Source organism: Mobula birostris, chromosome 1 (genome assembly GCF_030028105.1).
Source record: "Mobula birostris isolate sMobBir1 chromosome 1, sMobBir1.hap1, whole genome shotgun sequence".
Classification (NCBI taxonomy): domain Eukaryota; kingdom Metazoa; phylum Chordata; class Chondrichthyes; order Myliobatiformes; family Myliobatidae; genus Mobula; species Mobula birostris.
In genome coordinates this window covers 189,582,236-189,602,262 of record NC_092370.1, presented here as the reverse complement: position 1 = coordinate 189,602,262, position 20,027 = coordinate 189,582,236, and the positions used below count along the sequence as shown (strand labels likewise).

Here is a 20,027-nt window from a genome sequence, read left to right as displayed (position 1 = left end):
AAAAGCAGATGAAACCATATGGCTGCACTTAGAACCTAAATTGTACAAAATTATTATCATATCCATTCATTCACAGCCTCAAGCTACATGCTGCAGTATTCACACTTCAATAACTACAGGGTTACAAAAGAACCATAAATGATCCGATGACAGGACTTATACAGTATCTGGAGCAAAAGCTGAACTGCTGGAGGAACACAGTGGTTGAGCAGCATCTGTGAAGGAAAAGAATGACCAACACTGTTGGGTTAAGATCCTGCATCAGGACTGAGAGTGGACTGGAAAGTTAATCGATATAAAAGGAGAGGGGGAAAGATGAGATAGGCCAGTAGGTGACACATGGACTGAAGGGTAAAGCATGACCGACAGGTGGAGCCAGATGAGGAAGGGACAGGGGTGGAGCTGGGAGACAGAGGTATGCCAGAATCCTGTACATTGATTTCAGTTCAGCGTTCAATACCATCATCCCGCAGAGACTGTCGCTGCTTGGCCTTAGCACTGCCATGTGTCGCTGGATTCAGGATTTCTTGACAGAGAGACCACAGTCAGTCCGTGTTGGCAGGAACATCTCTGACTCCATCGCACTGAGCACTGGATCCCCACAAGGCTGTGTGCTTAGCCCATTGCTGTTTACACTGCTAACAAATGACTGTGCAGCCAGATTCAAGGAGAAACTGATCATTAAATTTGCAGATGATACCACAGTGGTGGGACTCATCAGCAAAAATGATGAAACAATGTACAGGGAGGAGGTCAAACACCTAGAGAGCTGGTGCAGGGATAACAACTTGATGCTTGATGTCACCAAAACCAAGGAGATGATCGTCGATTTCAGACGGTCTCAGCCTGAGCACACACCCCTCAGCATCAACAGCTCCACAGTGGAGAGAGTGGAAAAGATCAAGTTCCTTGGGGTGCAGATCTCGGACAATCTCACCTGGTCCAGGAACACCACTGGGATTGTGAAATGGGCCCAGCAGAGATTGCACTTTCTGAGGAAGCTTAAACAAGCATCGCTACCCATTAACATCTTAACTACATTCAACAGAGGTGTGGTTGAGAGTGTGCTGACCTTTTGCATCACAACCTGGTACTCCAGCTGCAGTGCTGTCGACAAAAAAGCCTTGCAGAGGGTGGTTAGGGGAGCAGAGAAGGTTATTGGGGTCTCCCTACCTTCTGTCCAAGACCTCTTTCAGAGTCGATGCCTCTAGAAGACATGGTACTTCATTAAAGACCCCTCACACCCTCTCCATGAACTGTTTGTTCTTCTGCCATCAGGCAAACGTTACAGGAGCATTAAAACTAAAACCACAAGGCTACTAAACAGCTTCCTCCCACAGGCAGTCAGACTGCTAAATAGCTGCTCTACCTGACTCTGCTTTGGACACTTTTAACGTGCACTGGACACTTATAACTTGATTTTAACTGATATGTGGCTGTTGTGTTTTACTATTTATTGTTATGTTTATTATTTAGTGTTGCGTTTGTTATGTTATGATTGCACTGCTGAGAAATACTGTCTCATTCTGCCCTGCAGAGCTGATGTACGGTTAGAATGACAATAAAGTTTTTTGAATTTTGAATCTTGAATCTTGAATCTTGAAGGGACGGGTGGAGCTGGGAGACAGAGGCAGGTGGGCAATAAGTAGAAGCAGGCAAAGCTAAAAACAAAAGGACAGATGCAGCTGGAGATTGATAAGCAGGAGCACAAAGACTATCAGTGTAGAAATCTTATAAGTAAGGAGTGATAATGGGAACCATTTGAGGAGAGGTGAAAAGCAAATAAAATGGATGTAGTTGGATACATACAAAATGCTAGAGGAATGCAGCAGGCCAGGCAGCATCTATGAGAAAAAGTAAACAGTTGACATTTTTGGGTGAAGCTCTTCATCACAAAGGATTGTCCTGATGAAAGGTTTTGGCACAACATGTCTACTGTTCACTCTTTTCCATTGATGCTGCCTCGCCTGCTGAATTCCTCTAGCATGTTGTGTGTATTTCCTTGATTTCCAGCGTCTGCAGATTTTCTCTTGTTTAGATGTAGTCATCTCCACTCTCAGCCCTAATGTACTGACCCCACCTGAAATATTGTCAATTCCTTCCCCCCTCCCACAGATGTTGCTTGACCCACAGTTTGATTTTTGCTCCTCAGTTCATCCAGCAGTTTGCTCTTTGCTCTTCATTCCAGCATCTGCAGTTTCTAGTGTCACCATTATATCTGTGCTGGTATTTGTGCTGCAAAAGAATATTGCACGCATCAAGTTACATTTAAAATAACTCTCAAATATTTTTGATTTGTATATAAAAGATAATGCCTTAAGCTCCCAGTCATTCCCTTAATAGTCATACTAACAAAAAAAAAAGCACATAAAGATGTCTCTTGTACATGGCTGAGGTGGACCATATTACATTCTGAATTTCAGTGTTCATAAAATAACAGAAAAAGATTCTTTCATGTAAAGTACAAGCTTAAATTGTGCACATTAATTTTGTTTATTTTGTTTTAAAGTGTCATAACTTCTTTGAATTCAAAACTTCTTAGAAGTTTTCAAGAAATGGTATATTTTTATGAAACATGATTGAATAAATCAATAAATGCCAAAACATGGTGAGTATACTGTTTACTGACAACCTATAGGGATGGTCTCCCACAGGTTTTTCTTTTGTAATGAGGCCACATAAATCATTTATTGTAAAATTTACCCTTTATTTGATCTGGTGTTTGGAGTTGGCAAGAAACTGGTTGCAAGCTGCAGCTCTCTTTAGATTTTTAGAGTAACATGCATAAATCCAAAATAATTTAAAGTTACAACTGTGTTTTATAAAATATTTGGTGTCTCATGGAACTCCTCACACAAGAAGTGAGATTTGGCAAATAGAGTAATAGAGTCACAGAACACTACAGCACAGAAACAGGCCCTTCAGCCAATTTAGTCTGTGTGAAACCATTAATCTGCCTAGTGCCACTGACCCGCATCCACACTTCAGCCCTCCATACCCCTGCCATCCATGTACCTATCGAAATTCAACTCACATCCACTACTTGCGCTGGCAGCTTGTTCCACGCGCTCACCACCCTCTAGGTGAAGAAACCCTCCCTCATGTTCCCCTTAAAGATTTAACCTTTCACATTTAACCCATGACCTCTAGTTGCAATTTCTCCCAACCTCAGTGGGAAAAGCCTACTTACATTTACCCTGTCTAGGCCCCTCATAATTTTGTATCAAATCTCCCCTCATTCCCTATGCTTCAGGGAATTACTATACAGTATCTGTATGCCTCGACTCAGTTTTATCCTTCCAGGTTCAGTCCCTTCCTGCCTACATCCATGACACTTCACACACTCTCAATCTTTTCAATGATTTCAGGTTCCCTGGCCCCCATCATCTTACTTTTACTATGGATGTCCAGTCCCTATACACCTCCATCCCGCACCAGGGGCTCTCCATTGTTTTCTGGACACCAGACCTAACCAGTTCCCCTCCACCACCACTCTACAAGCCTAGTGGAACTTGTCCTCACTCTAAATAATTTCTCCTTTGGCTCCACCCATTTCTTTCTAACAAAAGGTGTTGCGATGGGCACTTGCATGGGTTCCAGCTATGACTGCCTATTTGTCAGCTAAGTGGAATGGTCTATGGTCCTATGCTACATCAACAACTGAATTGGTGCTACTTGCTGCACCCCTATTTTGCTCGTCGACTTTATCAACTTTGCCTCCAACTTTCACCCTACCCTCAAATTTATCTGGTCCATTTCCGACAACTTCCTGCCCTTTCTCAATCTCTCTATCTCTATTTCTGGAGGTAGCTTATCTACTGATATCTTTTACAAACCCATTGATTTTCACATCTACCTGATCTATACCTCTTCCCACCCTGTTACTTGTAAAAAAATGCCATCCTCTTCTCTCAATTCCTCTGTCTCTGCTACATCTGCTCCAGGATGAGGCTTTTCATTCCAGAAAGAGGGAGATGACCTCCTTCTTCAAAAAAGGAGCTTCCCTTCCTCCACCATCAATGCTGCCCTCACCTACATCTTGTATATTTCACACGTCTGCCCTCACCTCATCCCCCTGCCACCTCACCAGGGACAGGGCTCCTCTTGTCCTCACCTACCGTCCCACCAGCCTCCACGTCCAGCACATAACTCTCCGTGACCTTCACCATCTCTAATGGGATCCCACCACCAAGTACATCTTTCCCTCCCCCCAACTTTCTGCTTTCAGCAGGGATCACTCCCAACGCAACTCCCCTGTCCATTCGACCTTCCCCACTGATCTCCCTCCTGGCACTTAACTTTGCAAGTGGAACGTCCTTGCAATCTGTCCACACACCTCCTCCCTCGCTACCATCCAGGGCCTCAAACAGTGCTTCCAGGTGAGACAATACTTCACCTGTGAGTCTATTGGGGTTATCTGCAGTATCCAGTGCCTCCTGTATATCGGCAAGACCCAACATAGATTGGGAGACCACTTCGCCGAGAACCTACACTCCATCCACCAAAAAAGTGGGTTCTCCCTGTGGACCCCATTTTAATCCTACTTTACATTCCCATTCTGACATGTCAGTCCATGGCCCCCTCTACTGCCATGATGACGCCACACTCAGAATGGAGCAGCGAAACGTTATATTCCTTTTGGGTAGCCTCCAACCTGATGACATGAACGTTGATTTCTCAAACTTCTCGTAATGGCCCCCCCCCCCCCACCATTCTTCATTCCCTTTTCCCTCGCTCACCTTTTCTCCATGTCTGCCCATCACGTCCCTCTGGTGTTTCTCCCTTTCTCTTTCTTCCATGGCTTTCTGTCCTCTCCTATCAGATTCCCTCTTCTCCACCCCTTTATCTCTTTCACCAATTGACTTCCCAGCTTTATTTCACACTCTCCCTCTCCTGGTTTCACCTACCACCTAGTTTTTTTTTCTCCTCTCCCCCCAACCTTCTTACTCTGACTTCTCATCCTTTTTCTCCAGTCCTGATGAAGGGTCTTGGCCTGAAACATCGACTGTTTATTCTCTTCCTTAAAAGCAGCCTGGCCTGCTGAGTTCCTCCAACATTTTGTGCGTGTTGCTAAGTCCTAAAGTACGCAACCTTTCCCTATAACTCAGGACTTCAAGTCCTGGCAACATCCTTGTAAATTTTCTCCGCTCTCTTTCAACCTCAGTCATACCTTTCCTGAAGGTAGTGACCAGAACAGCACACAAAACTCTTAAACTCACAAATGTCTTATATACGATGTGCTTCCAAGCCCATCAAACCTGCACACATGGGGCAAGGCAGAGTCATCTGCGTGCCCACTGTGCTCCAAGCGAGGAACCCTGGAGCACATCCTCAGCAACTGCGTGAGGTGAGGGACGGTACAGGTGGAGGCATGATCAGGTCCTGAAGACCATCGCTGAAGCCATCAGCGCAGGAGTTGAGTGGGCGAAGCGGTCCCGACCCTCCAAGCAGACCATTGCCTTTGTCAGAGCTAGAGAGCAGCCAATACCTGCCAAAAGAACATCTGCAGCATTCTGACCTCTGCAAGGGACTGGATCTCGAAGGGCAGCTGAAGTTCCCCAACCATATTGCAGCCACCACCCTGCGACCAGACATTGTCCTAGTGTCTGAGTCTACTAAGCAAGTGGTGCTGCTGGAGCTGATAGTCCCATGGGAAGATCGCTTGGAAGAGGCCTTTGAAAGGAAGCCCTCCAAGTTCGCAGGACTGGTCAGCAACTGTCAGCAGGCTGGATGGAGAGCGAGGTGTCTCCCAGTGGAGGTTGGTTGTAGGGGATTTGTGGCCTGTTCTTTAGTTAGAGCCTTCAGCATTTTGGGCATTGAGGGAGAGAGGAAGAGGAGAGCCATCCGCAGTACCACCGATGCGGCAGACAGGGCCTCAAGATGGCTGTGGCTCAAAAGAGGGGAGCCATGGAGTCATAAGTAGCTAGCCATCTGGACACAAGCTGGGGCCTGATCAGCCCTGGCTGGGTCAACTGGAGGAGGTTGTATGATGTTGAAAGACCTGAAACACCCGATGATTCCAGGAACATCACTGAAGATGTGTCCAGAAGCATCAATAGATGTATGTACACAGCATACAATTTCAAAATAACATCCCAACTCCTGTACTCAATGCTTTGATTTATGAAAGCAAATGTCCCAAGAGCTTTTTTTATGATCCTACCTACTTGTGACACCACTTTCAAGGAACTATGCATCTGTATGCCCAGATCAATCTGTTCTACCACACACCTCAGCATCCTACCATTCACTGTGTACAACCTACCCTGGATGGTCCTCCCAAAATCCAACACCTCACACTTGTCTGCATTAAGTTCCATCTGCCATTTTTCAGTCCATTTTTCCAGCTGGTTCAGATCCCGCTTCAAGCTTTGGTAGTCTTCCTTGCTACCCACTACACCCCCAATCCTGGTGTCAGCCACAAATTTGTTGATCCAGTTTACCACATTATCATCCAGATCATTGATGTAGATGGCAAACAAGAAGAGATTCAGCACAATCCCTGCGGCACACCACTAGTCACAGGCCTCCAGTCAGAGTGACAACTATCTACAAACACTCTCCTTTTTTCTGTAAAACCAATGTTTAATCCAATTTACCACTTCATCTTAAATGCCAAGTGACTGAACCTCTTGACCAACCTCTCATGCAGGACCTGTTCAAAGACCTTGCTAAATTCCATGTAGATAACATCCACTGCCTTGTCTTCATCAACCTTCCTGGTAACACCCTCAAAAAAAAAACTGTAAGATTAATTAGACATGACTTACCATGCACAAAGTCATGTTGACTAATCCCTAATCAGTCCCTGTCTATCTAAATACTTATATATCCAGTCCCTTAGAATACATTCCAATAACTTTCCCACTACTGATGTCAGGCTCACCAGCATATAATTTCCTACTTTATCCTTTGGGTCTTTGTTAACTATCCTCTAACCCTCCAGCACCTTACCCACAGTTAAGGATGTTTTAAATATCTCTGCTAGTGCTTGCAATTTCTGCACTAGCCTCCTACAGGGTCTGAGAAAAGACATTGTCAGGCTCTGAGGATTTATCCACCCTAATTTGCCTTAAGACAGCAAGTACCTCCTCCTCCATAATCACTAGAGTCCATGACCTTACTGCTGATTTGCCTCCCATCTATAGGCTCTGTGTCCATCTCCTAACTAAATACAGATCCAAAAATTCCATTTATGATCTCCCCTATCTCTTTTGGCTCCACACATAGATTGCCATTCTGATCTTCCAGAGGATTAATTTTGTCCCTTGCTATCTATTTGCTCTTAATATATCTGTAGAAGCCCTTAGAATTCTCCTTCACCTTTACTAGAGCAACCTCATGTCTTCTTTTAGTTGTCCTGATTTCCTTTAACTCTTCTGATTTCCTTTTATCCTCTTGATTTTCGTTTAGCCTCCTGATTTCTCCTCAAGTACCTCATTTGTTCCTTTCTACCTACTGTTTATCTGCTGTGCACTGCCTTTTTTTTTCCCTAACCAGGGCCTCAGTATCTCTTGAAAACCAAGGTTCCCTATACCTGTTATCTTTGCCGTTTATTCTGACAGGCACCTACAAGCTTTTTACTCTCCAAATTTCACTTTTGAAGGCCTACCACATGCCAAACACACTTTTACCAGAAAACAACCTGTCCTAATCCATACTTGCCAGACTGATATAATCAAAATTGGCCTTTCTCCAGCTGAAAATCTCAACCCGAGGAGCAGAGCTATCCTTTCCCTTAAAACTGATGGTATTATGATAACTAAATGCAAACTCCTGTCACCTGCCCAGTCTCATTCCTTGCAAGATTTAAGTTATAGGCTAGTAGACAAGAATTATTGCATTTATTATTTTAAAGATAAGAGTTACTGTGACATAACCATTTTGCAGTTGAAATGAGCGGTAAAAGGCATTCTTTCCTTTCAGTAGATGAAGATGTGATAATCTTAGCTCTTTCCCTCATTAAACTATATATCGTTGTACTGGTACAGGAGGGGAAAAGCCAAAATACAAATATCACATGGTAAAGAGTGGCTGTATTAACTAACAAAAATATTTTTCCAAACCAGCAATGGCTATTTTCCTCCTGGCTTTATTGCTGGTGTTTATTGTTGATTTAGTAAAGATTACATTCAATAATAATAGAACTTTCGTTACACATGTGTAGTTTTATGTAAAATACTCTTTAACAAAGCCAATTTACACTATCTTTATTGGAAGACTTGGCTAGTAAAAGGGCAGTTCATATCATTTACAATAGTGCCTAAAGCACTGGTTTGTTTCATTTTTTTCACGCGTCACTGCAAAAGGTGCCATAGTAAACTATATAGAATGGTGACCCAAAAACCTATTAAATGCGGGGTTTTCAGAACTAAAAGCACAACTTAAACATCTGTTACATTATATTTGTAGATGAATTAAGATCACATTTTTCTCCAAAGTGAAAATATTATTAGACAAATCTGGCAAATATAATGCTCAATGCAACCATTATTCTCAAGGAACTTATTAACTTATAAAATCTATTACTCATAAAGTGATCATCTTATGCTTTGCATAAACTTGAAACTATTATTACTTTTTTGATTAAAAATTACCCTTATTAGAAGCAACTTGATTGTTAAATCATTCCTCTGATAGCTTTGTTCAACGTAAAACAAAATCAATTATAGTACATATAATATATATCATATATGATAAATGCAACTAAATTTAAAATGCCCAGATCTTGGAATCAAGCATTCAGACTAACTCTGGATTCACAACCTTGGCACCAGCTTGGTCAATACTTATGATAAACCTACAATGGCTTTTATATCCTTTTTACGAGTGTCCAAAATTGCAATTCCACTTGAAATGATGGCTGAATGCTTTGAATTTAAATTTACTTTGAAACTGAATTTACTTTGATTTCCTTACTCTCACAATCTTTTCCAAAACTCAAAATGCTTTTGAACATTTTTATTGCTTTATCGAAATGCATGCATGCTTTCAAGGAATTATGTATCTTAGCCCTTAGAACTCAGTTTATTTACAACCTTCAAAGTCTGTCCAATAAATGTACATTTCAATTTGTTGCTTTTCCTTCCAAAATACATAACCCCAAGTGATTCATATCAGATAACAGCTATCTTTTCCACTTATTTGTCTTTCTGACATCTTTCACTGCTGTGTGCCTAGCCCCCTCAATTCTCTGACATCAGCATATTTTGGGGGAATGCTCTCTGTCCAAGTCTTGATTTATCTGGCCCAAAAAAAGAGTGCTACAGATGGATTCCATAGATCAGGCATAATCTGCAGAGGGAAACGTACAGTTGGCACTTTGAGTTGACACCTTTCATCTAGATTGAAAGAGGAGAGGGCAGATAGCTAGTCACCGACTTCCTTCCATATATGCTGCTGTCCTGCTGAGATCTTCCGGCAGCTTATTTTTCGTTCCAGATTCTGTCATCTGCAGTCTCATGTCTTTGACCTGATTTATCAAAATGTGCAGAGAACAAAAGTAGTGTTGGTACCCACCCTGATGGCTGTTATCCTCAATCTAACCAGTAACTATTGACCCTGGCCTTCTCATTCTGGACCTTTAACCAATATTCCACCAATGTTTTCTCTTTTCCTTCTAGGCTATCATTTTAATAAGATTACACATCCACTCACTAACCTTCTTTAAAAAATTGTCAAAATATCTTTCTTTAATGAATTCATATAGGCCATCGAATTATATATTGATTTTATTCAAAACAAAATCAACCCCCTTTCAAATGTTGTAGTCTCAATTATACCAGTGCCAGAGAAAAATAATGTGGGCTGTCTTAACGACTATCGCCCAGTAGCACTCACATCGACAGTGATGAAATGCTTTGAGAGGTTGGTTATGACTAGACTGAACTCCTGCCTTAGCAAGGAACTAGACACATTGCAATTTGCCGATCGTCACAATAGGACAACGGCAGACACAATCTCCATGGCTCTTCACACAGCTTTCGACCACCCAGACAACACAAACACCTACGTCAGGATGCTGTTCATTGACAATAGCTCAGCATTTAATACCATCATTCCCACAATCCTGATTGAGAAGTTGCCAAACCTGGGCCTCTGTACCTCCCTCTGTAACTGGATCCTCAACTTCCTAACCGGAAGACCACAGGCTGTGCGGATTGGTAACAACATATCCTCTTCGCTGACGATCAACACTGGTGCACCTCAGGATTGTGTGCATAGCCCACTGCCCTACTCTCAGTATACACATGACTGTGTGGCTAGGCATAGTTCAAATACCATCTACAAGTTTGCTGATGATACAACCATTGTTGGTAGAATCTCAGGTGGTGACGAGAGGGTGTACAGGAGTGAGATATGCCAACTAGTGGAATGTTGCCGCAGCAACAACCTGACACTCAACGTCAGTAAGATGAAAGAGCTGATTGTGGACTTCAGGAAGGGTAAGACAAAGGAACACATACCAGTCCTCATAGAGGGATCAGAAGTAGAACTCTGACGATCTAACCCAATCCCAACATATTGACGTCGTCATAAAGAAGGCAAGACAGCAGCTATACTTCATTAGGAGTTTGAAGCGATTTGGCATGTCAACAAATACACTCAAAAACTTCTATAGTTGTACAGTGGAGAGCATTCTAACAGGCTGCATCACTGTCTGGTATGGAGTGGCTACTGCACAGGACCAAAAGAAGCTACCGAAGGTTGTAAATCTAGTCAGGTCCATCTTGGGCACTAGCCTACACAATACCCAGGACATCTTTAGGGAGTGGTGTCTCAGAAAGGCAGCGTCCATTATTAAAGATTTCCAGCACCCAGGGCATGCCCTTTTCTCACTGTTACCATCAGGTAGGAGATACTTTAGAAGTCTGAAGGCACACACTCAGTGATTCAGGAACAGCTTCTTCCCCTCTGCCATCTGATTCCTAAATGGACTTAGAAGCTTTGGACACTCACTTTTTTTAATATACAGTATTTCTGTTTTTGCACATTTTTCAGTAATCTATTCAATATACGTAATTGATTTACTTGTTTATTACTGTTTTATTTTATTTGTTATTATTATTTTTCTCTCTCTGCTAGATTATGTATTGCATTGAACTGCTGCTGCCAAGTTAACAAATTTCACGTCACATGCCAGTGATAATAAACCGGATTCTGATTCCTTCAATTGCTGCTGGTGGTACAGCAATTAATATGCTTGAAATTAATCATATTTTAAATAATCTTATTTAGCAAACTAAATTGTACCCTTTGAAGATTACCTTCTTCATCTTTCCTTATTGTTTTCACAAGAATACACCACATTTAGCTGCAATGAAATTCATCCAACATAACTTGGCTGACTGCTAAGCTGCCTTCTAAAAATCCATGCAGATACCAAATGGAATTTTTGTCAATTCCGGTTATTTTCTATCCTCACTCCTGCTCCACAGTTTTGAACTTGTAAAAAGTACTGTTCACCAAAGCTTCCTGACTGAAGTACTTGATAGTTCAGAAGACGTTGAGTTTAAAACTTTAACAGTTATTTTCATCTTTCACTAGTCTCTTTCCTTCCTCACTGCCTCCAGCCAGACACCCCATCACATATTAGCAATTTTCCCTGTTTTGTCTTTACAGGCTATGCTGCAGCTATCCTGATCCTCTCTGGAAAATACTTTCTCTACTTTCTGCCTCTCGACTGCTTTAAGTTGTTCCTCACATGAAAGGTCATAATACTATTTTTTTGTAGCTAGTGTCAGATTTTTAACTGTCCTTCTCAGGAAGTTTCTTGGGACTGATGGGGACTTCCTTTCATTCTGGTCCTGTAGTGACAGTGTAGGAATTGTAGACTCTTCCAGTGATGGGGTGGGACAGACCTGCAGTCCTTGAGGTAGTGCGCTCCTTCAGCCATTTACACTGGTTACCGTGTGCCATGGAGCATGAATTTGAGATCCTTACTGCCATCTCACCTACTCACATTGAGTGGAAATGGGTTTGTGATTCCCAGGAGTCTGTATGTATTTTGGATTCTTTTCAAGGAGGCTTTGAGAATGTCAAGGAAGCTTTTCTTCTGCCAACTGTTAATGTTTTACCATGACTAAGCATGGCATAGAGTGTCTGTTTCAGGAGTCTAGCATTAGCTATTAGAATGATAAGGCCTGCCCAATGGAGCTTGGCTGAATGTAGTTAGGTTCTCAGAACCAAGGATTTTGACCTGAAGGTGGATGTTGCTATTAGGATTTTTCAGGTATATCATTGGTGGCATCTCTTCAGTGCTGTGAAGAACCTGCTGTGAGTAGTCCATATCTTAGAAGCAGGTAGCCCCAATCTCAAGAGGTCAAGTGTCACTGCTGTCAAATAGACAGCAAGTTTGTGCAGGCCTGTGGTCTTTTTCTCAATCAGTCAAAGGCTCTGCTGGAGTACCAAAGATGATAGCAAATTTGTTCCCCAGAATCTGCCTTCACTCAGGGATGCTTATCAAGATTGGGGAAGTGGTCCAGGCTTCTCAACACTGTTATTATCAGAAAGTGGTGATATATAGCACAGACAGATTAGTAGAGAACGTTTGTTTTGGATAAATACAAGGCCCATTGTCTCAGATGTATCAGTAAACAAGTTTACAATGACTTCAGACTTGGTCTTCAAATTACACAAATGCATACGTTGCTTGTGTACTGCAGATCAACTATTGAGGTTAGGCGAACTCAGTTGTGAATTGGAAGCACAGAGCTGTATAGTGTTTCATTGGCCCTGTCAGTTAAATCCATTCAAACATAAAAGTTATTGGAACTTAAATATAGCAGATAGCAAGGGAGATTGGAAAAAAAAGTATCAGGACAATGATGCATCAGTCTATATTGTGATTATCCTTAGGATATTTTCAAAAGAGAATTATTGAGTTGCTCTGGTAAATGCTCAATGTTAGCATTCCTGACATTACTTGTGTCCTTTTACTTTGAATCTGTTCCTCTATGAATGGAAACAACCTCGCTTTTTTATCCAACCCAGTGTAGTAACCTACATTTCTATCACAGCTTCACTCAACATTCTTTGCTCCAATAAGAATAACCCCAGGTTTCTTCATCTTCATTTTGTAGCTGAAACTCCTCATTCCTGGAACTTTTCTAGTAAATCTCTTTACATATTTTAAAGGATCTTCAACATCCTTACTGAATTTTGATGACCAAAGCTGGATGGAATGAATGCTAAGTAGCTTTGAATGGGTGGATGGGGGAATGGGGTGGGAAGAGGTAGATGAAACAAAGTACAATGCACATAATAAGCTCAAAAGTATGGATGTGGGTGACTAGGCAATTTTCATTAGAAATAGTCTCAGCTTTTTCAACTTTTCCTCAGCAAGAATCCACCCCACTAGGCACAAACTATGAGACAATCATTTCTATGCATCTAAATTTTAACTTCTTGCAATGAAAATTAAAGATTATTTAAATTCAAGATCAAAACATTAATTTTCAGTTGAAAGAGAAGCTCTGCCATGTCAGGAATTTCCTTACAAATGCCCAAATGGTCCACAGTTCACAGGTCAGGCAAAACAGCAGGGGTGATCCATTTGCATTTATAGATGGAGTGCGGTTTGTAAGCGTTAAAACTATTTTCTATAATTTTGTAGTTAAGAAGTCTTAATTAGAACTTTGTACATCATGATGGTGAAATAATGTTTATAAACATAAACATTTCCTCTGTTTTTCACTACAATAATATATTTGCAAAATATATTACCCACAATAGGGTATCATTCATGGCATAAAGCTGCTGAACACTGCAGATTTTGAAGCACTCTGTAGATCAGACTAGTAAGAGAATTTACAGCCTGTTGGAGTTTAATGCCTTTTTAACATTATTTAAAATACAAACTAGTAAAAAATCGTGGTATCTGTGTAAGATGATACCAGTAGTAGTTAAACATCTATTATAAAACATAAGTTACACACTACATTAACAGCAATTTTCCTGTTTTAGGGTATTATACAGTCTCTCACTCTCCACACATTGTGAAGGTGTGTCATTTCCAAGAATAAGTAACCAGAATTATTCATGTACGTTGTGTGAAAACTGCTTCCTCATTTCACTCTTAGATCCAGCTCTAAAATTGAGCTTGTTTAAAATAGAACCTGCTACCATTCTCCCTTTCCACATCCAGAAGCAGCTAATCGGAATTTACACTACCAAATCCTTTTATCACATTGAATTACATCCCAGTCTAATTGTAGCATTTGTACAATCTATCCTCATAATCCCTGGCTTTGTGCTTGGGTAAATCTTCACTCTGCTTTGCCTGACATGAACAGTATAGAAGTAAATTAATCCCAAACTAAATTTTTGCTTTGCTTATAATGCAATCAAGGTAACTTTGGATTAAGTTTTAAGCCACCATGCATTTCAGGAAGAAAGCACAGTCTGAAATATCAACATTTTTCTTTTGAGGAAGGCTCCACAAATTCCTTCTGGTCCATGTTACAGATATCATCTTGGACATTTGTACTTAAACAGTGAAGCTTGATAAAGAACTAACTTTCATTTTAACTCTTTTGCAGAAATGGCAAAAGTTTTATCTCTCTAAAGGTAGTGACAGGACATTCGGTCGTTAAGGAATCGGTAATGTATTCAATTTAATTCAGAAAACTTGGATTTAGGGGCACAGCCAAGAATCAACAATGATGTAAACCAATGAATACAAATAAGAATGGTTGTCAACAGTCTTGTAGTCATAAAGAGCAATTTTAGGTTGTAGGGGAAAAGTTTTACTCTTCACAGTAGACCCAGTTGTGCCTTAGGCACCTTAGATAATGAACTGTTTGGGGATCAGCAAGGAATCACTTTTGTTTTTACAAAAGTTTGTGCACTTCCTTTCTGAGCCAAGTTAATTGTATGTACAACAGTAACAAACAATTGCACTCCCTTGTCTACTTTTCAAATAGGTATAAGCTACCCTGAATCATTGTGACATCAGCTGACATCCCCTGATGTGTCAAAGACCATAAAAGCTGTCAGGAATACTGTGAATTCCAACAAGCAACAAGATACCTTACTTGTTTTATTCTTTTTTTAAAAAAAACAAAGGACTAGAATAATGAGAAGTACTTGTTCTTGCACCGGAATGTAAAACCTGAGAGCCTTCAACAGTTGATTGTATACCATCTTCAAATGTTTAAGTGGCAGAGGCAAAGCACTACTTGCATGCTGAGTTACTATCCTTCATCAGTATTAAGTCTCTGCTGTAGACAGACATAATCCCCAGTTGATGAGCTGTGCTAGTGAAAAATGTCTTCTTTTTATAAACTTTTTTTTAAAAAAGTTATTTTACTGCTTTCTTTGCATCTGTAACAAACACAAGTTCATCAGGGGAAAAAAAAGAGTCAAATTAGCATTCTTGACTAAAAGGAGAAACAGCAAGGCATCTGCAAAAAAATAATCAGCTACCTAATGTCTGGAACAAGCTAAAGCTCTCTGTAATGTGATCCTTACATGAACCATAATCTCCTGTTTATTTCCCCTAATGAGGCAGGAGTTAAAGCAGTTGACCTGATCAGATTCAGATGGCAGCCCTAAAGGAGTGAGCCCCCCTGCTGTACCTTGGGCCCGACACCCTTTGCTACCTCCAAGCGAGCTGAGACCAGGCTGTGAACCATGTAAATAGGAGGTTTCCAGGTTAATGAAAAGCCATAACTTCATCTCAGTGCTGCTGTGGAAGACGCTTTGCTTGAACCATGGTTGCAGCAATCAACGATTAAAGCTTAGCAAATGTGTTAGGTTCTAGGGGAAACAAATTACTTTGCTGAAATGGATAGAAAAGTAAATACCTTCAGTAAGTTGAAGTGCTTAAATATTTCTTTGCAAAAGAAATGTATTGATTTTAAAATTCAAGGCAAACAACACCACAAGCAAAAATGGTTTGCAATCTCAGAGTTTCTTGACAAATGTCATGTTCTTCTGTTTATTGTTGAAGTTGTTTTGCTAATTCTGAAATGGCAATGAGTTTTGGAAACAAGTATGCAAGTCAGATTTGCTTGAATCTCCAAAATTAATATTCAATACGAATTAATCATCAGAACCATATTCTTTTAAACCTCCTGTGAGCAACAGATGCTCTGGATTGAAATTGACATGCAGGAGAATGAAAAGTGGGAATTCAAAATTTGACCTTTGCCACTAAAGTTGACTTAGCTTGAAAATTAATGCATTTTCAGGAACATTGGGAAATTGCATCAATTCATGAACAGCAATCTCAATATTCTCACATTTCATTGTCTTCCGTGCAACTACTATTTTACAATATAGTCAATTTGAAGTTAGGAGTAAAAAATTGTATGATGTAATGCTATGCTCAAGTCAAACATAAGTTGTGTTGGCCTGTAGACTGTAACCTAAATCTATTTAAAACAAGTCAAGAAGTTGGAATGAAAGGAGTTAATGTATAAGTGATGTTACAGTATTTCAGCTTAATGTTGAAATAGATTTAAATGGTTCAATGCATATGATAATATGCAGCTAAGTTCCCATTTTGTTTTAAAACCTCTGATCGAGAAATGGGATGTAATTTAGCTCATAGTTAACATAATCCATCGACAATCAACACACATCCCCTCTCTCGACACAATGTTGGCATTGGTACGAAGGAGAATTTTGTTCTGATTAAAGGCTGATGCGTGCACAGCACGGTAGGTCTAAAACACACACAGGTCCGCGTGAGTTTGTATCCAAACTTAGGGTTGCCTATAATAATTGTTAAACAATATCTACTTTGAGGCAGAACTTTGCCTTGATAAATCCTTGAGGTAATGTCACTTTAAACAATATACAATCATTTTAAAAGGTAAATACATTGCCAATGGACATTTAGCACTCTGTCAACTGTAAATCATGCAAAGTAAAAGCAGAAATGTTCTAATACTGATGGCGACTTCTGTCCTGAGACGATGTTGTTGATATTATTATTGAGAAAATCATAAATCTTTTATTTTTCTGACAAAACTAAAAATCAACAATTTTCCAAACTGACTCCATTTCAAAACAAAATTAAAACATAAATTATTTAGGCAAGTCTTGGCATTAAAAATCAGCAGCATGACAGTTTACACTCTGGATGACTTGCAGTAACAATCAAACTTGCTCAAGCAAAGCCTACCTGGTTTTCACCACATCGAGGGGATGCATCAGGCAAATTTCCACCAGACCTATGATGACAGAAAAGAAAGAGCCAATGAACACAAGCACAAAGTTTACACACTGCTTATAATAGGTAAAAGGTCAAATATGAAAAATGAAAAAAATTGCAACATTTTTATTTATTCATCTATAAAATATGACACCTTTAGCATTGCCAGCATTTATTGTCCATGCCTAAGTACTCCTGAACTGAGATAGTTCAGAATTGATCATATAAATAGTTTGGCATCCATGAGATGTGAGAATGTGAGATGTTAGCTAGCATTCCTTAAGTCCAAGAGTAAACCAGATAAACACGAAAAACTAATAATATAGCTATATGTGGGAAGTTAGGGAGATCTCCAGCATCTTTGATGACTACACACGTGCAAAGTACATCTGGCTGTAACTCCTTACAGACTATGTCAGGAAAGTGGAGCTGGAGGATCTACACATCAATTGGAACAATGAGGGGATAACAGGCAGGTGATGCAAGGAGGCAGTCACACCTGTCTGCAGGAGGCAGGTTGACTGTCAGGAGAGGGAACGGGAATATGCAGACTGTGCAGAGTGTGCAGAGTACCATTCCCCTCATTAACAGGTACATCATTTGTGGGATTGAGTTTAAGAGCTGAGAGGTAATGTTGTAGCTATATAGGACCCTGGTCAGACCCCACTTGGAGTACTATGCTCAATTCTGGTCGCCTCACTACAGGAAGGACGTGGAAACTGTAGAAAGGGTGCAGAGGAGATTTACAAGGATGTTGCTGTAGGTTTTCTATGTTTCCATCAACAAGATGACCCATCAAGTGAAAGGTTCAGTAACCAGGTGTCTGGCACTGAATCTAGCTCAGTAGAGCAGAAGGGAAGGAGGTAGAAAAGGGAAGCAGTGGTAACAGTGGTGTACTGTCTCCTAGGTGCCAGGTTTAGGAACGTCTCAGTTCGGGCCGACAGCATTCTTAAGGGGGAGAATGACCAGCCAGGATCAGCCAGAAGTTGATCCCAATAGCTCAGAAAATAGATAAGGTCCTGAAGAGCAGAATGTAGGGAGCTAGAAAGAAGCTGAAAAGCAGGACCTCAAGGGCAGTAGTCTCTAGGTTGTTGCCTGTGCTACATGCCAGCAAGTTTAAGAACAGGATGATGCGGCAGATGAAGGTGTGACCGAAGAATTGGCGTAGGGGGCAGGGTTTCAAATTTGTAGGTCATTGGGATATCTCCCGGGAAGGTATGACCTGTAGAAAGGGGCACATTAGACCCAGACTTGAGAGGGACCAATGTCCTTGCGGGCAAGTTTGCTGGAGCCATTCATGAGGATATAAACTAGGTCGGCAGGAGAATGGGAACCAGAATGATAGGTCAAATCATGAAGCAGTTGGTGTAAAGGTAGATGCAATATGTAGAGAGACTGTGAGGAAGGGCAGACAGTGGATAGGGCATAAATTCAGTCAGTTGGATGGGTTGAAATATGTTTACCTTAATGTGAGAAGTATCCGGAACAAGGGAAATGAAACTAGGAGCATGGATCAGTACATGGAACTATGACAATATGGCCATTACAAAGACTTGGCTGCCACAAGGGCAGGAGTGACTGCTGGATGTTCTATGGTTTAGATGTTTCAAAAGGGAAAGGGAGGGAAGTGTACGAGGTGGCAATGTGCATTGCTAATCGGGGATAGTATCATAGCTGCAGAAAGGGAGGAAATTGTGCATGGATTGTCTTCTGAGTCAGTGTGTGCAGGAGTCAGAAACAGGAAGAGAGCAATTATTCTATAAGGAGTATTCTATAGGTTCCCCAATACCACCAGGGACACCAAGGAGTACATTGGGAGGCAGATGTTGGAAAGATACAAAAATAACAGGGTTGTTGTCCCAGGTGACTTCAACTTCACTAATATTGATTGGTACCTCCTTGGTGCATGAGGCTTAGGTGCAGCAGAATTTGTTTGGTGTGTTCAAGAAGGATTCCTGATGCAATATGTGAACAGGTCAACTACAGGAAAGTCCATATAGGGTCTAATACTAAGCAATGAACCTGGTCAAGAAACAGATCTCTCAGTGTGGAAGCACTTTGGAGACAGTGACTGCAACTCCCTGGACTTTTGCATATCCTTATACAGAAATAGGAGCGGGTGGTATGGGAAAATATTTAATTGGGGGAGAGCTAATTATGATGCTATTAGGCAGGAACTTAGGAGTGTAAATTAGAAACAGCTGTTCTCAGAGCAACATACAACAGAAATGTGGAGTTTGTTTAGGAAGCACTTGCATGGGGTTCTATGTAGGTTTGTCCCATTGATGCAGGGGAAGGACAAGAGAGTGATGGAACTATAGTTGATAAAAGATGTGGAACATTAAGTCAAGAGGAAAAAGGAAGCATACTTAAGGTTTAGGAAGCAAAGATCAGATAGGGCTCTTGAGATTTATAAGGTAGCCAGAAAAGAGCTTTAGAACGAACTTAAGAGAGCTAGAAGGGATCATGAGAAGGCCTTGTTGAATAGAATTAAGGAAAACTCCAAGGCATACTACTCCAAGGCATGCTACTTGAAGACCAGGAGGATAACTAGAGTGAAGGTAAAACTGATCAAAGATGGAAGAGGAAACATATGCATGGAGTCACAGGAGGTAGGGGAGGTCCTTCATGAATACTTTGCTCTAGTATTTACCAGTGAGTGAATGGTGAATACTGAAGCAAATGTAAGGTCAGCATACAACAGGTTAATATGCTGGAACATGTGCATGTTAAGAAAGAGGAACTTTTAAAAAAAACTTTGGGAGAGATAAGGTTACTATGGGAGGCAAGGGAAGAAATTGCTGCACCATTGGTGATAGTTTTTGCATCCTCATTGGCTACAGGAATAGTAAAAGAAGATTGGAGG

The 20,027-nt window shown here is 40.9% G+C and overlaps 1 protein-coding gene across 1 annotated transcript in view; it reads right to left on the bottom strand.

Annotated features, from left to right (window-relative positions):
- slc25a21 (solute carrier family 25 member 21) overlaps positions 1-20,027 on the bottom strand; it is a 439,048-nt gene that overhangs the window by 96,370 nt on the left and 322,651 nt on the right. The window contains exon 3 of the mRNA XM_072280031.1: positions 17,132-17,180. Within this exon, the coding sequence (XP_072136132.1) occupies positions 17,132-17,180 (49 nt within the window). The remainder of the gene's footprint in view (positions 1-17,131; positions 17,181-20,027) is intronic.